This window comes from Miniopterus natalensis, chromosome 1 (genome assembly GCF_054644295.1).
Source record: "Miniopterus natalensis isolate mMinNat1 chromosome 1, mMinNat1.hap1, whole genome shotgun sequence".
Classification (NCBI taxonomy): Eukaryota; Metazoa; Chordata; class Mammalia; order Chiroptera; family Miniopteridae; genus Miniopterus; species Miniopterus natalensis.
Window position 1 is genome coordinate 22,044,359 of NC_142081.1, and position 27,797 is coordinate 22,072,155.

The following is a 27,797-nucleotide window of genomic DNA, read 5'->3' on the forward strand; positions in this document are numbered from 1 at the left end:
ACACCAACACATGTGCAATATGATGCCAGACAATGTTAAGTGCTGGGGTGAAATGGAAGGCAGGGTGGGGGGAAAGAATGATGGAGAGAGCATGAGTAGACAGAAGTTGGTCAGGGAGGGCTCCCCTGAGGAGGTGACATTTGAGCAAGATGAGTAGGATTCTGAATTTCCAAGCTTGAGAGATTCCAGGAGACTATAAGGGGGCTACTGCCACAGCAAGAATCCCTGATTTGTCCTTTCAGTATCCTACAGGCATGACCCTTCTTTTGCAGTTGAGGAAACTGAGGGGCAGGGAGAGTGTGGGAGCCTGGAGTCACCTGGCTGGCAGTCCTGCAGAATGAAATGAAACCCTGGCTCCCAGCAGGGCTCTCCCCTTCCCGCTGGCTGGAGCTCTGTGCCTCCAATTCCACAGAGCTCCTCCTGTCCCTGGAGGTATTTTTAGTCTCTCAGAGCCCCTTCCCTGAGTCTGCTGTTGCCTCTGTCATTCTGCCTGACTTGCTTTCACCTGCTCCCAGGCGACTGTGACAGGGCTGCGGGCTGCACACGTCAAGCTGTCCCTGGCTTCACTGAGGGTGTGTGTGTGGGGAGGGCAAGGGCAGCTGAGGGTGACCACCCTTGGTGTCATGGGCAGGCAGGGAAGCCTGTCAGTGCCTCAGGGTGACTGCCAGTGCACCTCCCAGCTCCCTCTCTGGGTCAACTCTGAGTAATGAGGGCGAGTGGAGGGGGCCCGCTGGCTGTCATGTGTATAGGGGTGAGGGGCTGGGAGGCAGAGGGAGGGAAAGAGCAGTGGAAGGGAGGAAAAGAGGGAGGTGGAATTTTGTAATTTGTTGTGGAGACAAGCTGAGGAGGTGGTAACTTGCCAGGTGGTGTTGATTGTGAAGTGTGTGTGTTTGTGTGTGTGAGAGAGAGAGAGAGAGAGGGCATGCACACACAAGCAAACATCTCTGGCCTTCTGACACTGAAGTCCCCAGGGCTACTTTTCCAGGCCAGGCCCCTGGGACTGCGCCATTTTCCCCACACCCCAGGTTGCTGCCATTTTATTTCTCATCTGCTGTGCCTTTCTCTCTGCCCCCAAAGGCCCCAGTAGGCCCTTTCCTGAGTTGGGAGTTTACTGCTACTCATTACCAGAGAATGACCCTGAGGAGGCTAGGGTGCTTGCTACACACGTGACCAGTGTGGGACTTCCAAAGGTTTAAAAATAACCCTTGCTGCATTCTTGCAGCTACTGTCCTGGGGCTGCAGTGCTGCCTGCTACCTCTCTAGCTAGTCTCGTCTAGCCCTGGATGTAGAGCTCTCATCTCACTCCTGCCCAGGCTATGCTGACCCTTTCTGGAGATGTACACAGGGTGGTGGTATCAGTAGTCAAGCATCAGGAGACCTTGAGCAGCCAAGGTTTCTGTTATTGGCTGGAGGGTCTAGGCAGACCACACAGGGGCCTCAGCTAAAGCCCACCCCTGTAGAGTTAGCCAAGCAGGGAGGGGAGCTCCTCACAGTCCTGGGCTCATGCCCTGTGCCCTGATGCCATGCCTGGCTGGCTCTTGAGAGACTTGAGCCGCAGAGTGTGAACAAAGGAGCTTGGCGTGATAATTGTAATTACGCTATTTGCTCCAATAAGCCCATCATCTGTTCAGCAGAGGGGAGCAGGTTGACATTTCCATTCAATATCAACAAAGCTGGAAGGCTAAGGAGTTGAACAGGTCCTACGAGCAACAGTAGAGTATGGAAATGTGGTCAGTAGAGGTTTTGCAGTGAGACTGTCCTGAGTTAATTTCCTGGCTCTGCACTCAGCTGAGTGACCTCAGGCAAGCTACTTACCCTCTCTAATTGCCTCAGTCTCCTGATCTGCTAAGTGGAGTTAACAGTAGTATCTCCCTCTGGGAGTTGTGAGTAGCTGAGCAATTTGGGGCAAGTTATCTAACTTCTCTGGGTCTCAGTTTCCTGGCCTGTAAAATGGGTTGGTATTGGTACAAAGGTGATGAAAGTTGAATGAGGAGATGTAGGTGAAGCACTCGGCCTCACAGAGTACTCAGAAACTGTAGTGATGATCAGAATAACAAGCATCGTGATACCCCAATGTCTCCTCAGGCCCGTGGCTCTGCAGGAGGCAGGAGAAGGCATGACCCCGCCTCTCAGGAAGACCACGACAAACCTTACGTCTGTGACAGTAAGTACAGGCCATGCTGCCTTCCTTCTCCTGCCCCTGCCCGTAGCCCCACTGGTTCTGGTACTTCCCTGGCTGTCAGCCCCCAGCTTCAGGCTTGTTGGTTCCTCCTCTGGGGCCTGCACCCCAGCTCGCATGCCTGCACTTCACCACAGTCACCACCTCCTCTTGCTCCCTCTTGCCCCCATGTTTCTTCGTGAGGAGAGCAAGCGGGAAGCCTCCCTGTCTTGGATGCTGTGTTCCTCTCTCTGGAAGTTGCCTTCTTTGTGGCTTTACTCCTGCTCTGTCTCATTCACGCTGTCTCCTTAAGGTTCACCCCCTATTTCTCTCTCTAGTTCAGAGAGTTACAAACAAAAGCATAACTCAAAATCCTCCAACAAAAGCACTTAGTTCCTGTGGCTTTTCATTTGTTTCCCTTTAATTTTCTTTCTTTCTCTTTCTCCTGTCCCACAAAGGGCAAGTTATGAATCTTTCTCTGATGATGACTTAGTTAGTAAATGGCCCTCGATCCATCTCCAGCCTTTATTGCTTGATTCAGAAACATCTTTTGGACAAGTGGCTGCCTGGCTCCTGGGTTTAGGGTCTGCAGACAGGGCTGGGGGAGGGGGGAGGCCAGGGAGAGTGCTGGGAACAGTGGCGGTGGGTGGACCAGAAACCTCCTTTTGGAGGCTTTGTTGTCAACTGGAAGGCTTTGTCTTCCTCGGCCACCAGAGCATTGGATGGTGGGTTTAAAATCCTTGCCCTAGTTATCTTCTCACTGTATTGGGCGCCATCTGCTCATTCCACGGCAAGGGCAGCCCTCACAAGCTCACGCCCTGACCATCCTCCCTTCCCAGCTTTCTCTGAGGATGCCGCTCTGCCTCAGGACAGAAGGGGCTGCCTGAGAACTGCAGCGAAGTGGCTGAGGCAGGGCCCTGGTACGTGGTCCCTTCCGGCGTCCGTCCATCTTGCCAGTGGCTGCATTCTCGGAAAGCAGGGAGAGAACTGGGAAGAGGGGGCTCAGGAAGTACTTTGGCGTGGTGCCATTCCCCCCCCCCCTTCACTGTCTCTTAATTTCAAAAAGTTGTTCTGTGCCTTGTGGGGTAACAGTTTGAACATTTTGTTAGAAGACCTCAAACTCCATGACTCCACTTAGCTTTTTTTAAAAAAAATTTCTCTTTATTGTTGAAAGTATTATAGATGTCCCCCTTTGCCCCCTCCACTGACCCCCCTCCCTCCTACCCCATGAGGCCTTCACCGCACTATTGTCTGTGTCTGTGGGTTATGCATATTTGCATGTCAGTACTTTGGTTAATCCACTTGGCTTCCTAGCACAGCTTGCAGATAACATTCATGAGAAAACTGCAGGTAACATCTCCATCCCAAAGCAATTCCGTTTTGGGATGAGGAGATTGCCGGGCATGGGGTCTGATTCTGGTCTCTCTTGCTGTACTAGGAGGTACCTGCTTTGGACTGGGTCTTACTCCTGAGTGGGGTTCATCAAAGCCCAAGCATGCTGGCCCTGGGGAGACTGGCTCTGGGCTGGGAAAGGTCCGTCAGACCCCCACAGAACAGGCTTTCCAATGGTGTGGCTGGAGAGCTCAGCTATCAAGAATGCCAGCCACTACTCTGGAACTGGGGCTTTGCCTCTTGATTCCTCTTTTTAAAATCTTTGTTTTTATTATGTAATTTTTCTGCTACCATAGACAGTGGAATTACTTTTTGCTCTATCTCTACGCCTCTCATTGGATTCTTGGCCAATGTTGATGCCCCGTATTTCCAGACACTCCGTGTGTCCTCCTTCACCCGCCTCAGTTCTTCTCACTCCTTTGACATCTGCCTCCGCAAGGTGCCCTTTGCAGGTGTCCCTCCCTTGCCTGGTTCCCTCTTTCTGCACAAAGGGCTTGCATGACACCCTCTCCCCAGCTCTGGTGGCTTTGTTTAGGGGCCCTCAGTGCCATTGCTTTCCCTGTTCCCCTCCCCACAGGGTCTTTTCCTCCTTCTGTTTATGCTGTTGTACTTGGAGGCCTGATCACAGGCCAGGTGTTGGCTTTCTGGAAGTCTCCACGTCTGATTTCTTGGCTCTGCCTGCACAGGCACTGCTTTCCTTTTCCTCTCTTGGGGGAGCAAGGTCCACCCTGGATTGCCCTTCTCTTTCTGGCTCTCTTAGGAAATTGTGTGGCAGCTCAGTGATTAATAGACTTTATTTTTATCTGGTGCCCTTCAGACATGTGATCCTTTGGGATAGAAATGACCTTTGGAGAGGTCACAAGTCCCACCCCGCACCCCCATACTCAGCAAGGAATGCTTTTAATAATCTCTAATGCATCCTAAGTAGAGAGGTGTCTGGTCACCTCCTTGAATGTCCCCAGGGATGGTGTTACCATTAGCTGACCTTTCTTCCATAGTGCTTTGAATGATTGTTTCTCCTTAATAGGAACTGAAAATTTTCTTTTCTTTAGGCTCCCTTATCTTTTGTGCATCTTTTCCCATCAAACAGGTACATTGAGCATTTTGTCTATTCTGGAGGCACTCTTAACATCTCCCTGTATTCTTGGTTTACCTAGGGTACGTCCCATAACCTCTGCGACAGCCTGCTCTGAATTTCTTTCCAGCACTCCCATTGGAAGTAGCACCAAGGCCATTTGGCTGAAAGCCACATTTTCTTGTATATTTTACACATCACTTCTAAACACCACTTACATCTATAGAGTCTAGAAGTATCTGACTACCCCATTGCACTGTGCCCCATCTCAGTGACTTCCCACATGGTCAGAAGTAGCTAATGCCTCTCTATGTGTGCGCTCTTTTCTACTTATGCATTTGATTATTTCTTTGTCCATAAATCACTCTGCATTTGGTCCTATTGAGTCTCAATAAAGACATATACTAATATGTGACTTCAATATACAGGATTCAATAAAGGCAAATTTAAAGACATTTCCCAGTAGTTAAATTTTATTCTCCACAGATTGGTGATCGCTGCCATTTTTGTATCATCTGTGGTTTGATTTGCATAATCCCCACTCCATCTTTCCAGTTATTTATGAAAATATTAGGCAACCTTGGACCCCACCACCTCTTTCCGGGTTTATGTGGAGTAGCAGTAGCTATTTTTCAGATGTGATTGTATTTAACCCTTCCTGGTTTATATTTAGAAATATAGGTGTCCTGTTACGTTCTTGGTCCAAGCTTCCCTTTCAAGATGGGTGGTTGAAATATTATTTTAGCTGTTAACTTCAGGTGATAGATAGTTTGCCTGTTGCCTTTCACTCAGCCATTGGATTTATTTCACCTCAGAGAAATATTAAATCATCTGAAAATAATTTATATTTTACCCAATCTATGGTGTGTGTAGATGAATACTTCATTTTCTAGCAAGTAACCAGTCTCTATTAATTATCCTTAAAGTTTACCAAGTGTAAGGATTAAAGTTCTGTTTCTTCCCTTTCAATCTCTTGCTGAAGGAGAAGTGCTCATTACCCACAAACAATGCAACTGTATATAACTTTGTGGGAAAGGCTGTCATGCTTGCCAAGGTATGAATTTGGACCACTGGCACAGAGATAACCTGGATGTTTATTAAAATATAGATTCTGGGCTTCACACCAGACCTCTTGCATCAGAACCCCTGGGAGCAGGCCCAGGAACCTGCATTGTTCAAGAGCTCCTGAGGGGAGACTCATGAATACTGACTTTTCAGAATGACTGGTCTATTTCATTCAAATTCGAAGGTTTCTGGCAGACTGCTCAGCCCTTTTTTATTCCCTGCTTTTTGCATCTGGAAGTTCTAGAGTCTCCAGGAATTCTCTAGGCAGAGTGCCACCGGCTTGTATCACTGTTTTAGTTGGTCTCTTTAGAATCTTTCCAGTTCTTTCAGCACTGATATAAAACTCAGCAGTCCCATATAAAACTCAGCAATCCAGCACTTTACATTAATTTACTTAATAGCTCTAAATCCTAGTAGTATCATTAGTCCCCTTTTATATGTGGTATGATAACAGGAGATAGACATATGAAAGGAATCCTTGGGTTTGGGCTACCGGGATGTTTTAAAAATCATTTCAAGAGTTTGCCTCTTCTCTTCCTAACTGCGCCTGCCCCTGAATTTTCTGTTAGCATCCTTGGGGCAGATTCCTGATGAGAGACTGCATTTCCATTTTCTTTGTTCAAGGAGCATCATAAGAAAGAAGACAGTAGTGATGGGGTGAGATTTGGGGAGAGGAAGAACATTTTGTCTCTAAGCCTTAGCCATTTAGGGAGGAGCAAAGCAGACATTTGCCCTTTTGCTGGCACAGTGGAAATGATTTGTGAAGTTTTTTTCTCTCCTTAAGATATTTTTAAAAGAAATTAATTTTACTATGGAACATTTTACATTTAAATGTTAAATTGAATTTTAACATTTAACATTTAACAAATTTTTAAGTGTGCAACATGTATTGTTGACTGTAGGTGCAGTGTTGTGTAGCAGATCTCTAGAGCGTACTCATCTTGCTCGATGTAGACTTTATGCTCATACACTCTTTAATGCTATGGATTTGACTTTTCAGGATACCTCGGAATTGTGGAATCAGGCAGTATTTGTTTCTTCTGTGACTGGTTATTTTAGTTAGTATAACGTCCTCAGGGTTCATGCATGTTGTTACATATTGAAGAACGTACACTTTTTAAAGGATCAATAGCATTCCATTGTATGTATATACCCTATTTTCTTTTTTCATTCATCTGTTGGTGGACATTAGGTTGTTTCCACATCTGGTTCTTGTGAATAGAGCTGCAGTGAACATAGGAGTGCTAAGATCTCTTTGAGATCTTGATTTCAATTCTTTTGGATAAATACCCACAAGTGGGCTTGCTGGATCAAATTGTAGCTCTGTTTTAAGTTTTTGAGGAACTTCCATACTGTTTTCCATTGCAGTCTCACTGGTTTGCATTCCCACCAATGGTGTACAAGTTTTCCAGTTTCTCCACATCCTCTCTAGCACTTAATCTTTTGTAGCCAGTTTTTTCTGATCATGGTGGTAACTCCTGCTAATGGGCACTTACAGTGTGCAGAGCACTGTGCTAAGCATTTTACATACATTGTTTCTGTAAATCCTCACACTAACCTTGAAAGGTAGCGATAGTTGACCTCACTTTTCTGTGAAAAAATTGAGGCTCAGAGAGGTGAAGGGACTTGTCCAAGGTCACACAGCTGGTTAGTGCTAAAGCTGGGATAGGAATGCTAGTTTCTCCAAGTCTAGAGCTGACATACCCCAGGACATCTCCTTACAAACTGTGGATGAAATATGCCCTTCTACCTGGAGTTTGGTTTTCCCTGCCACCTTGTTTATGAGGTGAAGCCTGCTCCACTGTTGACAGATGGCTTCTTGATGTCACACTGGCAAGCTGGAGTCATGTAGTAATTATGATTGAAGTGAATTTTGAGCCTTTTAAATTCTCCCCCCACCTCCCTACCCCCTAAACTGAGGCATTTGGGTGGATTAATGACAAAGGCTGGGAGTGTGACTCATCTCTGAGTCTTGCCCGGTTTACATATTGGGAGTGAGTCCTCTTAACTCAACCTCCATATCAGTAAGAACCTTCTCTACCACCCTTACCCCGCAGACATGAAGTTTTAATTATATGTGTTTAGCCTGTGACTGAAACTGTGACCTCTTCAGCATTACCTCCCTTCTAGAAACCCAGTGGAGTGTAACTATGTCCAGTTGGGGCAGTGTCAGAGTAGGGTCTGGGGTCCCTTTTCCTGCTCTTTTTGGCTGTGGCTTACTAGAGGGAGGAAGGGTATGGGGAAAAAGGCAAAGAATCCAGGGCCTGGGCCTGGTTCCACCCTCAATGGCTATGGTACCACTTTCCTCACTTGTTAGTGAGGGTGGCTCCTTTCTTGAGTCTCTGATCTCCCAGATCAACATTCCTTCCCCACACTGGGCTCCTTTCTTCCCAGGCAGTGGCTTAACAATGAGGCCCTTCGCCCAGGAGACAAGATGTCAGACTGTGGGATATCACAGAATCTCTGCCATGCACAGGCCCAGAGGAGCTGCAGGATGGGTGGACTGGTGCATGGGGCAGCCCCAGAAAATCTGCTTGACTGCAACCTCCTTAAAATTCCTCTCGTTTTCCCCATACCTGAGTGCACAGGGAGAATCAGATGACTATTGCAGTCTTATTAAAAATTTTTTGAGGGCATTAAGGCTCCACATTCTCTAAGACTCATGTGCTTTTAGCTTCAAGCTGCAGTGGAAAAGCCAATAACTGCGGCCTTCAGGCTGGCTGCCCTTGTCACTGAAGGGAAGCCGGGCTCATCACTCAGTTGTCACAGCTATTATCTTGCAGTTCCTTGCATGGGGTGTGGGGGTTGGGGTGGGAAAGGCTCTGTGCCCCAGAAACTTGATTTGTGGAGCAGGGCCTGTGGCATGGGATTGATCCCTGGAGATTGAGTGCATTTGTTATAGCAAAGCTGGGTCTGTTTAAATATTTAAATGCCATCATATCATGGACACAGGTTGCAGAGTATCCCAGCAGGGCTGGCCAGAGGCAGGGCTGGAGAGAGGCTGAAGTTTCTCTTTGATATTCTCTTTTCTCTTTTTCCTTTGCTCCCACTGCCTGCCTTCCCCCTCCCACTGGCCACACCCCTCTAGCATTCTCAGGAATCTTGCCCATTGGCCACCAAACCCAGGTTTCCTCTTCTGGGCTGTAGCGCACACCCTTGAATTATTGTCTCATCCAGTGAGAACCTTGTTCTCAGCACAAGCTGTTACTTGATGCAGACTTTGTGACAAATAATTCCTGTTAAGATGTGGGTGACCAAGAACAGGGTCATGTGTAGATATTAACATTTGTAGAGGTTCTTTAAATTGAAAATTTTTTTATAGAAATAGTGTATGTTTATTGCAGAAAAATCAGAAATTACAGATAAGCAGAAAGGGAAAAATAAAAATCATCCATAATCTTACTCCTCAGAGATGACTTATATTTTGTTTTGTTGTATACTATTTTAGGATTCTCTGTCTTTGTCTACACACACACATGCACGCGCACAAAATATATGATCATATTTAAATCTCTCCCCGCCCCATTCAAATACATGAAGAACATCTTTCCATGTCAATAAAGATTTTTTAAAAATATGTTTTTATTGATTTCAGAGAGAGGAAGGGAGAGGAAAAGAGATAGAAACATCAATGAGAGAGAAACATCAATCAGCCTGCAAGCCCCCTATTGGGGATCAAGCCCAAAACCCGGGCATTGTGCCCTGATTGGGAATCGAACCAGCAACCTCCTGGTGCCTGAGACAATGCTCAACCAACTGAGCCACACCAGCTGGGCAATAAAGATATTTTTATGATGACATTTTAGTGCTCTAAAGTACTGAGTGCCACAGTTTGCTCACTGTTCCACTTGTGGGTGTTTAGATAGTTTAAAATTTGTTCACTATTAAAAATAATATTGCAGCTATATCTTTGTATAATGCTTTTATTATTTCCTAGAAACAGAATTGTGAGGTCAAAGAGCCTGGTGGCACAGCCTTTGATTTCTCTCATTTGAAGTCATGGTGGAGATAGAGGGAAGCAGGTACAAGGTCATTGCCACCCAGGTTAAAGAGACCTGGGGAAGAAGAATGACACTGGCTTTGGAGCAAGAAGGCTGAGGTCAAATTGTGGTTCTTCTGCTTGTTATCTGGGATTTTAAAGAAAATCACCTGGGCTGGGAGCCTATGTTTCCTCAGCTGTGGAGTGGGGACGATGCATGTGGCATGTGCTTCATGAACGTTTCTTCCGTCTTTTCCTTTTCCTCGGTCTCTAATATAGTTGGAAAGATAAGGCTGGTATTACACAAGGAGGTAACTCATTGCCAGGCAGTATTTCATTGAGTGGACAGTGAGCACTGAAGGGACTCAGGGAGGGAGTGGGCAGGGGGAGTGGGCTGGTGTGTTAGAGGGTGCTTCCCAAGGATGCCAAGCAGGTCCTTGGGGAGTGACGAAACTGACATATGAGTCTGTGGAAACAATGGCAGGACATCCAGGCAGAAATGTTTAACAGATATTAATGGACGTTTGTATCCCCAAAGAAAGTGAGGAACTTCTACCATTGTCATAGGTGGATGAGGGAGGAAGGGTCATTGAGACACACTAGAGAGCTTGGGACCCACAAATAAAGCCACTTCTGTACCTGAGGCAGCATATATATGTCAGATGCTCACACAGAGATCCTGAGGGAGAGCATGCTGGCCAGAGTCCCAAGTGTTTGGGGGCTGCTTATGGCAACTGGCTTGATTTTTTTACCTTTCTCTGTTTACCTTCCCCCCAAATGTTGACAATTATATTTATTATTTAAATTGTTTTTATTGTAGGATTAAAACAGAATTATATTTTACCTTTTGAGCTAACTAAAGACATGCTAACGTAGAACTCACTAGAATAAGGAATCAGAGACACTGTCCCTGCAAGCGATGATGGTCAGAAGATGGTTCTTGAGTCAAAAGCCTGGATTTGAATCTTTGCTCTGTCAGTTCCTGGCCATGACCTTGGGCAAATCACAAAATCTCTCTGAGCCTTGGTTTCTTTTTCTGTCAAGTGTGGACAATAAGATTAGCCATAGAGGGTTTTCAAGAGGGCTAAATGAGACTGCATGTAAAAGCAGCTCACTGGCTTGTTCATAGACACAATGAGTAAGAATTTATTTTCTTTGTACTAAGTTAAGAAAGGGTACTTATTTTCTACTTAAGTTGGGCCCCGGTTCTGTTCTGTGTACTGGCTGTTGGAATTGTCAGGGACCAGGGAAGCAATCTGATAAACTTAAATGAATGATCAATAATTAGGCACTCTGGTAAGCACTTTACAAGAGTAGATTAATTTAATTCGCACAACATTCAGATGAGGTACGAACTATTATTATCCCCAATTTACAGACAAGAAAACTGAGGTTGAAGAAGTTAAGTCATACAGCCTATTACCTGACCCAGGAAGGCTGACCCCAGAGTCTCTTACTGCTTCCCAGCAGGGCAGGAAATAGTCCCACTAACACATTTAATGCTATGGTTTTGGGAGTTTCTGCATTTCTCTGCCTGGGATTCAGAATCAGGTTATATAGCATTTTTTTTTTTTTTTTAAATCAAGTTTATCAAAGGGCTTGTTTAGAAGCCAGTGTCGATAAGCTTGTTCTTGCAGTGTGACGAAATTAGTACTGGGGTTCTCCATTAAAAAAATTTTTTTTGTTATTTAATCCTCACCTGAGGATATTTTTTCCGTTGCTTTTCAGAGAGAGTAGAAGGGACAGAGAGAAAGAGGGAAGAAAAAAAAAAATCCACGTGAGAGAGACACATTGATTGGTTGCCTCCCACACACATAACCAAGGTCCATGTCCTCGGCTGGAATCGAACCTGGGACCCTTCAGTCCTCAGGCCAACACCCTCACCACTGAGCCAAACTGGCCAGGGCAGGTTATATAGTATTTTGAAATGAAAGGCTTGTTGCTTATCTCTGTTCTTGCAGTTTTTGATTTGTTTTGTTTTTTTAAACCGGAGTCACATTCACATACAGTAAATTCCTAAAATAAGCAGAATGCTTTCCCTTGATGGAGTCACAGGGCTTCTGGATCCCTGGCATTTCATATGTCCTGGCTCTGCAAAGCCAGCGTCAGAGGAATGTGGCTTTGAAAAATAAGATGTTACACCCCACCCTTACTCTAACCCCCTGTGTTTCTATCTAGAAGAATTCAGTGTAAAATAAGCATCAGGTGGCTTGGAAGAAGAAACGAAGCCATGGGAAGGCAGCTGTGGACCTGGCTTGGTGGGTGGGGGAAGAGTGTAGGCAGCACCTGAGTGGATCCTATGGATGGGAGCCCACACTGTTTTTCTGTCACAATTGAGGGAATAATTGCTGTAGGAGGCACAAAGGCCTCAGAGGACCCAGAGAAACAGAGTTGTGAAATGCTAGAATGGAAGACTTAGAGATCATCTGATCCAATTGCCATGTTTTACAGATATGGAAACCAAGGCCAAGAAAGTGTAGGATTTTTTCAAGGGTGTTAGAGCCAGGGCCAGACCCCAGGTCTGCTGAGGGCTGCCCATGCTGCTGGCCTCTGGGCTTGAGAGGGTGGGGGATGGGAAGCCCACCTGGACTTGCCCATGAGGAATTTCTTGGTGCCTAAACGCTGTAGGAACTGGACCAATCTTGATGCCACCGCTTTTAAATCTCAAACTTGGTAAAGCCATCATTTACTCTTGAGAAAAGCCGAGGCATTTAAAAGTCATAGGGATTAACACCACCCTGAGCTCATGTCTGAGCTGGTGGCTTTTTGTAGTATCCCCTGGGTTTTGTCTCAAGCTGAGTCATGGCAGGGCTTTTCTCACTTGGGGCTCCCCCCCTACTTGGGTGATTGGTGGTAGGCAATCCTCCATCCCCTAAATGGTTCTGCAGAGGGAAGACAGAGGGCCGTCTGGTAGCGTATGATTCTCCTGTCAAAATGGCCCTTCATATCTGTGTCAGCCCCAGAAGGACAAAGGGTTCCACTGGGAAAGGCTGAAAGGAAGATAATTTGATGACGGAATGATTGTGGAGGTGTGGGCAAGATAAAGGTACTGACAAGGGAGGGAGTGTGCCTTCCCCATCCTGAGTCCCAAGGAGCAGGAAGGACATGTGGCTCCCAGGGAGAGCTAGAGCTATGGAGGGGGCCATAGCCCTTGCACCAGCATGCTGCCCAAGCAGGGATGGGCAGGACACAAGTCCTCAACTAACTTCTCTTCGCCCTCTGTCCCCCTGCTGGTGCCTCCTGCTGGCCAAACTCCATCAGAAGCTGAGGGCAAGAGGCTGTTTGTAGAGACCAACTGCAGGCATGGGGTGGGGGTGGGGGTGGCAAATAGAGAATGACTAGCGCCGCATCTTTCAGTCACATGCTTCAAAGTCACACCGATCTGAGTTCAAATTCTGGCTCTGCCATTTAGCGAGTTGCTTCAGCTCCCTCATTCTCAGTGTCCTTGTCTGTAAAAGGGGATGGTAATCCTTACCTTGGAACCTGTTGTGAGATTCAGTGTAAGAATGTGTTGCCTGCCTGATGGTCTGTAAACATGGTGCTTTGGAGGCTCGGGCAGGTAGCGGGCATTGCTGGCTGTTTTACTGATGAAGTTGGGCTGCAGAGAGAGGGAAGTGACCTCCTTGGGGTTGTATGTAAGTGTCACAGGGTAGAGCTGGAAATGAGATGCGGCCCTGTGACTCCCAAGGCCCAGGCTTTGTCTCTCGGACGCTCATCCCGTAATTGCTTTCAGTCGCTGCTTTCAGTCTCTCGGAAACCACTGGCTCGGATACCCACTGCGTGCTCCAAGTTGGGCTGATGAAAATGTGCCAGAGTCATTAAGTTATCAGTGGGGAAGGCGGCCGCTTCCCCCCGGCAGGAAGGATTCTGCTGTCTGCTGCAGCCGGCTTTGTTCACACAAACTGCCCCTGATTCTCCCTCCTCCTTCCTCCCTCCTCCCTCCCCCTCCCTCTCCCCCCCTTCTCCCAGACAAGGAGTGAGTGGGGTTGTGTTGGAGTGGGGGGTGTGCTGTAAATATTCTGGGGAACGCTGAAGGTATTCATAACTCCAGACGGGAAGTCCTGCCTGGAGAATCCAGCTCTGGATTGGGAGGTGGGCATGCACTATTTCTGCAGCCTGACAGATGGATCCGCTCTAGGGGAAGGAGAGAGAGGAAGGCAAGCTGGACCTTCCTTACTGTCACAGCCGGTCCTCTCCATGTGCTTCGTGCCAGGAACACAAAATCCAGGGGCATGCTTGCCAAGGTGAAAAGAAGGGCCTTAGATTGTGCACAGGCAGGGTTGACTGGTCCCCAGGGTGATGGCTTCAGAGGTGCATGACGCAAAGGAGCTTGCCCTGGGGAAGGAGACTGGGGTGGAAGGATGGGGGTGCAGCCCTGTCTGAATGTTTCAGCAGTCTTGGGGCTCGGTCTGATTCTGCATGACAGATAATTCCAGAGTGAGATTGCTGACATGATAAAAGGAGAGCAGATGGTTCTAATACTTTATTTTCAGAATGTATCTTTCCCTATTCTTTTTTTCTTGCAACTACATCACCCCAGACTTCAGAGGAGAAAGTACTAGGTTCCCCCCTCCCCTGTTGGGTTTATTTCCTTTGCTGATCTACTTTGATGGCAGTGCTGATAACAGCTGACAATGGCTGAGACTTCCTGTGGGCCAGGCACTGTTTAAATGTATTCTCACATAACCCTCCCATTGGTGAGGTAGGTGTGTTGTCATCATCATCCCTGTTTTCCAGAGAGGATGCTGAAGCACAGAGAGGTTTAACAACTCACCTGAGATCACGCAGTTAGCAGCAGAGCCAGGGTTGGAATCCAGGCAGTCCAGATCTAGCCTGCCTACTTACCCACTATAGATCCTATCTCTCTGAAGGCTGGGCCGACCCCAGAGTAGGGCAAGAACAGCTGATGGCACTGAAATGACCGCTGCTGTGCGGCTAACCACTCTGGCCAGATTTCCAAGGTTACCTCTGAGGGGAATTGTACTCATGACTCAGGAACTGATTGGGTCCTGTGTTCACTGTGGCAGCAATTATGCTATCAAGCTGGCTGTTTGGAATAACTTAGTCCCATATCTCCACCCCTAGCCCCAGCAGGTTCCTGGGACCAGCTACCTAATTTGCGGGGCCTAGTGCAAAGTGAAAACGAGAGGGAGGCCCTTTGTTCAGTAAGTATTAAGAATTTCCAGATAGTAACAGCAAAGCATTAAACCAAATGTGGGGCCCTTCTGACTCCAGGACCCTGTCTGAATGCACAGGTCACATGTCCATGAAGCTGGTCCATAAGTGTTGAGAGTGGTAGGTAGATAGGATGAAATACAGAAGGTGAAACTGCTGATTTTCCTTCTCTTCCAAGCTAGTCCAATCAGGATTTCCAAGGAATTTCTTCTCATCTAAATGGAGCAGTCTGATCTGGATACAGTTCAACCATAATAAATCTTAGAAATCTCGTCCCTAGGATGAAGTCATTTGAAGGACTGGGACTTGGGTCAGCAGCTTCCTTTTGGGGTCAGGCATCTTGCTTATTATCTCTAATTCCTCCTAACCCTGCCTTTCACCTCCCCCCCTCCACTCCCCCCTTTTCCCTTTAACCCATGAGTCTGCTCAGGAAACTACTCTGTTAAAGGACAGTCCTCCCTCAGCCTCCCTGATCCACCCACCAATCTCATTCTTTCCCCCGTCCACAGCCATGCTGGAAGGAACAATCTGTTGGGCCTGTCACTACTTCCTTATTTCCAGGAGCACCCTAGTCTCACTGTCTTCTGCGAGGTTGCAGAGTCCCTTCTCACTAAGGTGACCAAATTGCTAAATCCAGTGGTCTCTTCTCAAATCCCATTTTTCTTGACCTTTAGGCATCTGGTATTGTTCTGGCTCTGCCTGTGTGCCTGAGTCTGCTCATCTGTGGATGGGGTGAGGGTTGCTGTGTGAGTAAATGTAGTTGAAGCCCTAGAACAGGCCTGGCACATGGTACTCACTCAATAGTTAGCAGTGGCCAGGGCTGGTGGTATAGTTACTGTCATCTGGGAACCCGACTCCTTTATGTTGCTGACTGCTGTACGAGTCTCTCTTAACTAACTTTTAAAAAATAGGTTTTTCCTTTTCCACCCAACTCTTAAGATACCAATGTTTTCTGAAATCTGTCCTGTGTTCACACCTTTCATCTCTTTCTCCATAATCTCTCCAAATCCATAACTTGTATCACCACCTCGCCAACTCCAAAATCCAAAAGTCTTTCCCAAGCTCCAGGTATGCAAGCCAGCCCCAGTCTAAACTCATGCTCTTCCTTCATCCTAGAGTATTTGTAGGAATAAAACAATCTGATAGATAACTAGGTCAAATGACGATTGAGATCCTGAAATTCTGTGGTTAAGGAAGACAATGGTAATTGACATAACAAAATGGCACAAATTAAATGCTGTGGAGTTTATAGTGGGGCGATCTGTAGAGGCAGCTGAGGCCTCATGTAAATATTGATATTATCATTCTTATTTTTAATAAACATTTATCCCTTACCAATAGTATACTTGGTGATGAAATGGATTTATATCTAATGACCCCTTAATTTGATGTTCATTGACCTCATATAATTTAAAAGGTTAAATAGAAAAAGCCACAAGCAGGCCCAGAGTGTGCCTCTGGGGCCTCTTTAGGTCCCACTTCCTGAGTCAAATGGAATTGAGATGTGTAGGACCATTTAATTTTTTTTTTGCAATATTTACAGCAGGGAGAGTGAGAGGGAGATAATGTAAGTAGCCAATTGTAGGACTTGAATTTATAGTCACTAGGTCACCAGCTTGAATCTCAGACTCTCACCTTATTAAGAAAGCCAAACCAATTGCCAGGTTCTGTAGCATGAGTCAAGGGTCAAAGTCCCTTAAGAGGGTTCGGCACTAATGGCAGACCAAGCTGAAGCCTCTCACCCCTCACTATCATTTATCGAGCATCTTTTATGTGGTGGGTGCTAAGTGAGATAGCTTACAAATATTATTTCTAATCCCTTTAACCATCCTTCAAGGTAAATAGTACTGTCATCATTTTCAGATCAGAAAGAAGGCACAGAGAGATTATCTGTCTTGTCTAATTTCACAGAGCAAAACTCCCCAATTCATTTTAGGAAGTCAACATAACCATAGATGCAAAAGGCAGTATTAGCTAATAGAATGCACTCTGACCAAATGGAGTGCATTCTTGGAATCAAGAATGCTTCAGTAATAGGAAACATTAGGAAATCAACATAATTCACTATCAACAAACTAAAGAGTCATATATTAGTAGATGTTGAAAGGGCAGCCAATATAATTCTATAATAAAACTCTAAAACAGGAATAAGAGGAACTACTTAAATTTGATAAAGACTAAAGATTAGCCACATATTTTATTCTAATAAATGAAACACTAAATTCAACATCATTAAAATAGGAAAATCTTGCTTTTGCTCTTTTTAAGTATCGTGTTGGTGATTCTTACAAACTAAGCTAAGAAGATAAAATAGTTTATATAAATACAAGAAAGAAGAGATAACATCTGTTTTTTTGCCAGTGGTTGTAATACCTAAAAAACCTAAGAGAAACTAGTAAGAAAAGAAACCCTACCAGAAATAAAAAGGAATTGGATAAGGTGGCTGGAAACAGCTCTTCTCTATACTATGGAAGTCACATAGCCGGTCAACTTGGGCACCTGGAACTAGGACTGAACCCAGGTCTGATGATGATGTCTGTACTCTTTTTACCTTGTGAAATATTTACACTCACTGCCATAACCCAGTCATGTGAAAAGAGTCTCTTAAAGGTTGGAATCCCACATGTTCCAGTAGATCAGGTGGGGGTTGCTCTGCTGGGGAAAGGTGGGGACATGATGCAAGGGTTGGCATAGGATTTTTACTAGAAGACCCTTGAGGCTTCTGCTGTCAGCAGTGTCATGTCATCCGTCTAGGGGCTGAGATATTGTTGGGGGAGGTTGGGGGTGGTAATCTGGCCTTAAGCTATTTAGCCAGACTTCTCATGTACTGAGCATTTAGACAATAGACTGCCCCCTTTCTTCTTGGCCATATTTATGTTGCTTATTGCCCTTGTCCCAGTGTCCATTTGAGAGGTGGTGCTTGCAGGGGCACCGTTTTAGAGATGTTGGGTATCAGGCTTCTGGGGTATCAAGGGCATAAGCTCTTGGTTGCCACATCTACCAAAGATACCTTGCCTTCATGGTCTCCATGGTGGAAGTGGAACATGTTTCTCTGGCAAAATCACTGAGTGATACATCAAAAATATGATCTGTATCAAGCTTTTCTATGTCATACAGAGTCAGCCACGGGATGGTGGATGAAGTACTGCGTGGGAACCCAGAAGACTTGGGTTCTAGTGATTCTGCCACAACTAGCTGTATGTTCCCAGGCAAATCACTTAGCCTTGCTGGGCCTCACTTGCCTCATCTGTGCCATGGGGTGTTGGACTGGATAGACTCCCAGTCCAAACTTCAAAGTTAAAATAATCATCACCATTACCATGTCCTGGCACTGTTCTAATGCTTTGCATAGAGGTTACCTCATCACCAACAAACCCATGAGCTAAGTACTATTATTCCATTTTTTCTCTGAAAAAACTGAGGCACAGAGAGGGCAAGTGACTTGTCTAGGGTCTTACAGCTAGGAAATGATGGAGCTCTGACACAACTTCCATCGTCTACTTCTGTGTTTTTTCTTTGCATGGGCCTATGTTGTTAGAGTGGTTCTGTCCAGGAGGTAAGGGATTCGGGATGGTAAAACTTTAAAGGAAACCCAGCTCTGGATGGGTGGATGGGAGTCACCACCTGGGAGAATGATGGCAGTGGCGCCACACCACAGGTTGCTGACATTTGTGTTTTTCCTTTCTTTTCTCTCTAGTCTGTGGCAAACGCTACAAGAACCGGCCAGGACTCAGCTACCACTACGCTCACACTCACCTGGCCAGCGAGGAGGGAGACGAAGCCCAAGACCAGGAGACCCGGTCCCCACCCAACCACAGAAATGAGAACCACAGACGTGAGTTTCCAGTTATTGCGTTGGGACAGTTGTGAAGTGGATGGGTAGGGCTGTGGAGCATTTCTTCTATCACCTGTGGCATCTTCTGGTAGTGACCGTTGATTGGTCCCAATGTCCTGTGGTGAGTTGGCCCTTTAAACCCAGTCTCAGGTCCCCCTGTGGGTCAGCTGAGTCCCATTTTAGAGTGAGCTGGGTAGGGGTGGCACAGCAGGCTCCGCTCTCAGAGGAAGGAAGGTGAGTGTTAAAGCAGAAGGGAAACATCCTTACCTGGCTGTTGTCAAATCCCAGACCTGCTCCTCTTTTCCTCAGCTCCAGACTATCCATTCATAGCTGCTGACATGAGTTGGGCACATCCCTTGGGTGTGTAAATTCATACAGATATTCCAGATATCTCCTTAGCCATCAAGAGATGTAGAATATTCTTGATTTATTGTCTTGGCTGTTATCGGGGTTACAATTTTGGTACAAGACTATCCTGCCCTAGAAATACTGCCCTGGAGTGTCCATGCTCTTTGCCTGACCTCTCAACCAGCAAATGTGATTTGGGTGCACTTGATATTTGGGATGTTGAGCTCAAAAACCCAAAATGATCCCTAAGATTTGTTTTTTTCATTTCTATTCTTTTTTTCTTTCCTCAACTTTCAGTTATGAATTAGAGAGTCTAAAAGGGCTTAGCATTTGCCTTTTGACTTCCCTCTATAACATTCCTTATGGTTTCTGGGGCTATAGTAATCTCAAAATAGGATGAGATAATGGAATCTTCAGGACTTACTTCAATATGTGGGCATTCTAAGATCATTAGGTAAACAATAATTGTGGACATGCCATGTGTTTTCTATTATTTATTTATTTATTTATTTATTTTTAATTGATTTCAGAGAGAGGAAGGGAGAGGGATAGAAACATCAATGATGAGAGAGTCGTTGATTGGCTGCCTCCACGCCCCCTACTGGGGATCAAGCCTGCAACCTGGGCATGTGCCCTTACCTGGATTGAACCATGATTTCCTGGATCATAAGTCAATGCTCATTTTCTATTTTTTTTCCCATAAGATTTACTGATAGGTGGTCTTAAAGTGAATAATTCAGTGTAATTAAAGGGATCAGACCTTTAAAAATATTCAGACTCTTGGATTTGAGGGTGACTCTTCTACATACATATCAATCATTTAATTTTGGTGGGCTGCCTTCACCAAATATTTGAAATAATTAACACAAACCTTGGCCATGACCTTCCTTTGGATTAGTGTGGTTTCCACCTAACCCCCACCCCACTTTTCCCTGTCACACTGCCTTCTGTATCAGTATGCTCAGGCTGCCATAACAAAATACAACAGAGCAGGTGGTGTAAAGGACACAGGTTTATTTTCTTAGCACCTGGAGGCTGGAAGTCCCAGATCAGTGTGCCAGCAGGGTTGGGTTTTCTGGGGCTTCCTTCCTTGGCTTGCGGATGGCTGCCTTCTGGTTGCTTCTTCATGTGGCCATCCCTCTGTGCACATGCACCCTGCCGTCTCTTTGAGTGCCCAAGTTTCCTGTGCTTATAAAGACACTGGTCAGGTTGGATCAGAGCCCTCCTAACACTTCATTTGTACTTTCTGCTTTAATCACCTCTTTACTATAACCACATTGTGAGGTACTGGCTTCAATGTGTGAATTTGTGGGGGACACCTTCTTTCATTCTTACTCACTTTCAGGGTTCAAGCCTTTTGTGTGACAGAGCCTTGTTTTCTTGCCTACTGTTGTCCTACGGAGACAACTTGGAAAGCAGGGTAGGAGGGTCTGACAGAGCTCTGCCCACCTTTCCTTCCCAGCAGCTGAGCAGCTACAACTCTGAGGTTTCTGTCTTCTCTCTGGGGCAGGGTTTCCTTGGTCCAGCCACCCTTGTCTTTCAGAAAGGAAAATATTTCTATTTCCCTGTCTCTCCTCTTGCTCCATCTCTGATCTGAGTGGCCGAAGTATAGCCAGGGTATAGGGTGCTGCAGAGGCATCCAGTGTCCATAGAAGCCACCCTTTCCCCATTCCCCAATTTCTCTGTCGTCTTCTATCAGGAGGAGGCTGAGAGTGACCTCCTTTGATTTGGGTTGCTGTCTGGAAAGTATTTATTGGCCATGGCTGCTCTCTCTAAAGTATTTATTAGGGTGGTATTATTTCTCACTCCTCCCTTGCTGCCTTAGCTCCTTGACATCTCTTCTCAAATGTCAGATCTTTTGTTCCTGTGTCTAGGTGCTCTTCTCACACTATAGGGCTGAGAATGCTTCTCTTTTGTCTGTGTCTCTTGTGTGTGTGCCCAGTGTTGGCAACAGCAGAGGAAGGTTCCTTGTGGCCCCTCAGGTATCCTGCAAGCCCTGAGTGGGTCGACACCGTCTCTGCTAGCTCTTCCTGCTGTCCCCTCTGGCAGGCTGGTGACTTCAGAGATGGGCCCTTGCATAGTTCTCTCTGTCCCCCAGGATTTCCTCACACACTCTCAGGGGTCAGTGCCTTCTGCCTCCTCATGCCCTCACCTTGAGGCCAGATGGCTTTGCTTGGCAAGGAAGCTGTCTTTCTTCTTTGATGGAGACACCTTCCTAATAAATCTCATCCCGATGCTTGTCCTCTCTCTCTGGTTTGTTCGTGAGCACACTTGCCCCAGCCCCTCTCCACCCCTCCTCTCCGTCTCACCTTGCTGATGAGAAAGTGGGTTCTTCAAAAGGATCACCTGACTACCCAAGGGTGTTACACTGCATAGAAATGAATAACTCTACCTGTACTCCTCTGGGGCCTCCTCACACAAGGAAGGTTCCAGAACCCTGACAAATACCTTTTTAATGATATCGCCTCTCAGTGCCCCCTTTGTGATGAACCTCAGTTTTGCTACTGTGGAGGGCACAGCAGAGAGGCCTCCAGTGCCCATAGGAGCCATCCTTTCCTCCTTCCCCAATTTCTCTGGATGAATCTGAGAGATGGCAGCTTTTCCCAGATTCTCTGCACTACACAGGCCACCCATCTGCTTGCTGCTCCGAATGTGTGCTCGGTTTCCCCCCTCATTCCCCTGGTGAGCAGCCCCCAACCGTTTTCCTGGGAGCACTAATTGCCAGCATCATTAGTACCCAGTCATTAGCTGCTCCCACTGGTTGTGGTGGGGGTGGCTCCCATCCGTCCTGCCCCTAAATGCCACCGGGGCTATGTGGTGAATCGAATGTGACAGCTCTGCAGCATCCTAAGGTCTCAGCTTTGTGATCCTCCCTTCGCAGGGCTTGTGGTGTGGGGGAGGGAGGTAGGGAGCTTAATCCTCGAGGCTAATCTGCTGTTCCCTCAGGAAGCGGGCTGCTCTCTGGTTGCCAGTGGGGTGGGAATGCTGACTTTTCCCTCTTTAGCAGAGCTGCAGCCTGACCCAAGCTGCTGGTGAGCACAGGCCTATTGGAGAAACAGCCCTACAGACTCAGGAGTTTTTAGGGCCATGGGCAGTTGCGTTTGCACCACCTGCAGCAAGGAGACCTTTTGACTTTGGTCCTCCTGCTGTATTTCCCCCAACTGTGTCTCCAGCGAGGCCCATTGCTCATCCCTGTGCTGCTGCTGCTTAAAGGGCAGAGTGGAGTGCTGGAGCTGGCATTGACCTTCCCCTAGCCCTGAGCTGCCAGCTCAGCAGTTGACTGCCATTCCTCCCGTCCACCTGCCCCCTGCCAGCTGATGTTCTCTGGCCTTTGTTCCTGTCCTAGTCCCTCATTATCTCCTGAGCATACGCTTCTCATCCTCCTGTAGGCTTGTCCCCTTTCCTTTGTGCCCTTGCCTTTCTGTCTCAGCTACATGCACCCCAGAGCTGCTTGGAGCTCAGACACCCCCCCCTTGGGAGCTAGTACTTTTCTAATGGGGTCTTCCCTACCTGAGCTGCTGCCCTTCCCTCTCTGGATTCTTCTTCCTTCCTCCATTTCTTTTACCACCTTCATCTACTTTCTATAAGTGAAATCATTGTGTGTGTGTGTAAAAGGAGGGAGTGCTTGGGCAGGTTAGGATTCTGAGAAGCATTCTGTTGTGACTCTTTAAATGCCACTTTGGTGAGCAGCCCCAGTGGGGCCAGGGTAGCAGAAAGAGCGCTAGATTAGAGGTCAAAACTCCTTTGACACAGGCTCACAGGGTCAAAACTCTTCTTGAGTTCCTTTTTACCTTCTCTGTACAGCGGGAATCTGTTATAGATGATGTTTTTAAGGTATTTTGAAGGTGGGGTGGGAATGGGCATTTATGAGGTCCTGAACCTGGATGGAAAAGCTATATAAATAAATTCAGTCTAATCCATTCATTCATCCGTCCGTCCATCTGGTCATCCATCCATCAGTTTAGTAACGATGCACTGAGTGCTGCCTTGTTTTCTTTCCTTGAGCAGCTCACAGGGTATGTGGAAGGTGGTCGAGGAGCAAAGGCTCTAGGGCACAGTACACTTTCTACTCCACAGGGCAGTTGTGCTCTCAGGGTAGCAGCAGCATCACCTGGGAACTTATGAAAATGCAGATTCTTGGCTCCAGCAGACCTCCTGAAACAGACTCTGAGGGTGGGGACCAGCAACCTGTGTTTCAAGAAAACCTCCAGGACATTCTGGTGCCACTAGAGCCTGAGAACCACTGCATTAGAGGAGATAACTGGATATACAAAGACAGGGAGGTATGACATAGCTGGCACATCAGACAATTGTAGCATTTGGGTCTGAGCATTGGAAGAATGGTGGAACGTAGGCAAGGCCACAGCTGGAAGTGTCTTTCTGTGTGTAGTAGCTATCCTGTAGGAAATGAAGAGCCACAGTAGCCATTACTAGATGACAAGAACAGATTTATAAGAAAATCTTTTTGGTGTAGAATTGTTAAGTGATCTCTCTCTTATTTCATAGGATAAATAAGTATAAAGTGCTCTCTAGAGCATACTTGGAGCTCCTAACAGGAAAATGTTTTTTAAAATATGAGTCTATAAAATTTATTTCAAGCCTATCTTCATGGAATGGAAGTTGGGTTGCCCTAGGTCGTGGGAGGTCTTAGTCTTCTATGTAATGGGGGTGTGCTGGGCACATAGGCTTTGTCTGTCAGACAAGCAAAGGCCCCATCCTCAGGCACCTTTAGAGGGCATGTGGAACTGAAAGAGGAGAGCGGGTTGATTAAGGGCAATGTCGGCTGATTAGATAATCTGAAAATTAGCCTGACAATGGGCAAATTATCCTAAAGAAGCATATGATGTCATTGCCACACTGATAGGAAAGATCTCACAGATGTTGTCTTCCAACTTCTCTGTCCTCTACTGTATGGCTCAGGACAACACATACGGCTTTAAGAGAGAGTGAAAATTACCTTTGACACAAGCTTAGGAATTTTGGACCATGATGAAAGGTGTCTGAAAAGCCATAAATAAAGCTTACACAGACCACCATTTACCCAACTTCCATGCATGAAATTCAGGCTTTGTTACAGGGGAGAGAAGGAAAATTCAGACGCGGGACTCCTTATGGAAAAGTGAGCTGCTTCTCACTTCCTGAAGAGCAAGTTTGGAAACTAACAACAGGTGTTCTTTAGATAATTATTTAAGTAGTTTACAGATAGCAAAGCAAAGAAGAACCTGAGGGGTTGCTCTGGCCTTGAAAGTAGACTTGGAGTTAATTTCCCAGTCCTGTGGATCATCCACACTCCTGACCTAGAGGCTGAGACAATGGCAGTGAATTGACCAGACCAGGGTGGGTATCGTGACCGCCACTCTCGGTCAGTTCCTTACACGTCTCTGCTTTTTCATTGCCTCATCCATAAAGTGGAGAGAATAACCAAACTGGACCTCATGGGGTTGCTGTGAGTCTTCTGTGAGTTGATGCGGGTGTTTGGCACCATGCCTGCACTTTATGAGTGCTGATATCCCATCTCTGTGCCATTTGGACCAACAGAGCATGTCTGTGACCACAGATGGCTGATCTGAATCAGGGCCTGTCTGCAACTGTGCAGTACTGGGATGCTAACTGCCTATGGGGGTCTCATTGGCATCAGGCATAAATATCAGAGCCTGACCTGGCCCTGGCACATCCTTTGCTAAATTTTAGATATGGGACACCAACCTTTCTATACAGGCTAAACGTGTGCATTTATTGAGAACTTACTGTGCATGTGCCCCCATGTGGGGCTTTGTGTAATTATGCCTCCAAAAAGGCATAACGTGGTCTCAGCCTTAGGAGAACTTCTGGTTTAATTGGGAAATAAGATGGATGCTTGAAACCTAGTGAGGGGAAGCTGTGGAGCAGAATCTAGCCAAGTGTGGCATCCCTGTATTTACCATTCTATTTCCCCAGGATCAGGCACCCTCCTTCCACCTGCCTTTCTGTGGGCCTCTTATTTCTCTTACATTTTTGGCCTAATTACCTAGAATGCTCAGGATTGAAGAGTTCCATGTCCCGAGAAACGATGATGACAGTACTTGCTGATATTCGTTGAATTTGTCAGACACTGAACTAAGAGTGCCACATTTATCTCATTCGTTCCTCACAACAAATAAGGTAGGTGCTGTATCCCCTAGAAGACACACCAAGGTACTCAGAGACTGAACAATGTGCCTGTGCATGAATGTGAATTCTCTAGTCATGTGTCACTTTTTTTCTGCCTTATCAGAGATAAAATTATTTTGCATCTAGGAGAGGAAAGAGGCAAAGAAATGGTGGAACACCTACTAGGCACCAGGCAATTGACATGTATCATCTCATGTAATGTTACAAGTCCATGAGGCACATGTTATTGCTCTCATTTTATGGAGTAGAAAACTGAGGGTCAGAAAGGTTGAGTAATTTGTTTCAAGTCACACAGTTAGCAAGCTGGGAAGCTGAAATATGAGTGTGTATTCAGGTATGTCAACACACTGGAACCCCAGATGATGAATCCCAGTTTCAGCTTGGGTTCTTTGTCATGGTCCTACAGATTGCTCTTAATTTTCACTTATAGGCCAATTGACAAATGCTTCATATTGCATAGTAGCTTTTCAAGAGAAATGAATGTTTTAATGGTCACAATCTTAGTTAGCTTGAGCTTCCATGACAACATACCATAGACAGGGTGGCTTAAACAACAGAACTTTATTTCTCACAGTTTGGGTCACTGGAAGTCCCAGATAAAGGTGCTGGCAGGGTTGGTTGTTGAGAACTCTCCTCTTGGGTTGGAGCTGGCTGTTTTCTTGTGTCCTCCAAGGCCTTTCCTGGATACATGTGGGTGGAGAGAGAGAAGCAAGCTCTCTGGTATCTCTTTTTATGAGGGCACTAAATCCCCCCATGACGACTCTCTGTTCTTCCTGGACTTGTAAGTCTGTTTCTTTCCCCAGGTAGGGGAAGTTTTCTGTCGTTATTTTTTCAAATACGTTTTCAATTTCTTGGGGTCTTTCTTCCCCTTCTGGCACCCCAATAATACAAATGTTGGGGCTCTTGAAGTTGTCCCAGAGGCTCCTTCATATTTCTGTATTCTTTTTTCTATCTTCATATTTCTGTATTCTTTTTTCTCTTCTGGTTGGGTGTTTTTTGTTTCTTCATGTTCCAAATTGCTGATTTCATTCTCAGCATCCTCTACTCTACTGTTGATTCCCTGTAAATTATTCTTCATTTCAGTTCCTGTAGCCTTCATTTCAAATTGATACTTTATTATGTTATCTATTTTCTCAGTTATTTCCCTAATAGTCTGCTTAAACATCCTTATAAACAAAATTCTGAACTCTGTATCTGTTAGCTTGCTTGGATCTATTTCATTTCGTTCCTCTTCTAGAGATTTCTTCTGTTCTTTCCTTTGTGACGTGTTTCTTTGCCTCCATATTTTGGCTGCTTCCAGGTGTTTGTTTCTATGTATTAGGTAGAGCTGCTATGTCTCCTGGAATTTGTAGAGTGGCTTTGTGTAGTAGGTATTCTGTAGGGTCCAGTGGCTCAGCCTCTCCAGTCACCTGAGCTGGGCCTTCTAGGTGCTCCCCTGTGTGGGCTGTGTGCACTGTCCTGTTGTAGTTCAGCCTTGGTTGCTGCTGGTGTCACTGGGAGGAATTGACCCCCCCGGTCAGTTGGCTGTGAGGATCAGCTGAAACTACAGCCAAAGAGCTGCTGTGCTGGAGACACCCTTATAGATCAGGATTTACTTCAGTGGGGCTTTGGTGTTCACCAAGTGCGCCCCTTGAGTGTGTCACTCATGGATGTGGTAGGGTTGTAATCCAGTGTGGTCAAGTCTGACTACCAGGTGCACTGTCTCTGGGGTCTCACGGGAGGTGCAAAGTCAGCCTGTGCCAGTGCCTTGCCCTGGGCCACCCAGCATGAGCTACACAGCAAACTGTAGTTGGCTGCTACTTGTGCTGGGATTGGAGGTGCCCAGGAGAGGCCAAGCTATGAACCAGTGCAGGATGCCACTAGTTCCAGGCCTGGGGCCACTTATCAAGCCGTCTGGGGCACGCTGCTGCTTGTTTGAGAGATTTTAGCAAAGTCCTAAGCACGAGGCTCGAGAGGCCACTTGCACAGAAAAGCCCCTGGAAATGGCCTGGATGAGCTGCAGGTGGGGAGGGGTGGGGCCTCTGGGAATCATGGGGTGGGGCCAAAGGTGTGAGTCAGGTGCTGCTGATTCAAATAGGGCGCCTGCCTGCCGGCTGTGTGGGGGGGGGCTCCCTTAAGGAGGAGTGGCCTCTGCCAGCTCTTCTGCCTGGGAGGAGGCTGCCCCTCCAGCTCTCACCCGGATTTCAAACAGGTTCTTCGCCAAGTGTCCCAGGTTCCTTTCGGGCTGCTGCCCGGCTCTGCGCTCAGAGGGAGTGAGTCCGAGTGAGTCCGTGTGCGGGCCCTTTAAGAGGAGCTGCTGGGACTCCCGCAGCCTCCGTGACCCTCAGCGACAGTCCCCACTCGTTTCATAGTCGGAAGTTGTGGGGACCTCTCTTCCCGGCCCTGGCGCTCTGGGCTGGGGCCCTGATGTGGGGCTGGGACCCCTCACTCCTCTGGGAAGCCTCTGCTGCGGAGGTGTCCCTCCTGGGTTTAATCCACAGCAGTGGGTGTGGGCCCGTGGCCACGTCTCCACACGATTCAGTCCCCATCCGCCTGCGTCTACCCCCTCCTACTGGGTCGGTGCTTCTTCAGCTCCCTGGTTGTGGAGCTTCTGTGCAGCCAGGTTTCAGGAGGCTCTGAG

The 27,797-nt window shown here is 46.7% G+C and overlaps 1 protein-coding gene across 1 annotated transcript in view; it reads left to right on the forward strand.

The window, feature by feature from the left end:
• DPF3 (double PHD fingers 3) overlaps positions 1-27,797 on the forward strand; it is a 243,762-nt gene that overhangs the window by 155,876 nt on the left and 60,089 nt on the right. Inside the window, exons 6-7 of the mRNA XM_016208146.2 lie at positions 2,086-2,164; positions 18,542-18,679. Coding sequence (XP_016063632.1) covers positions 2,086-2,164; positions 18,542-18,679 — 217 coding nt within the window. The remainder of the gene's footprint in view (positions 1-2,085; positions 2,165-18,541; positions 18,680-27,797) is intronic.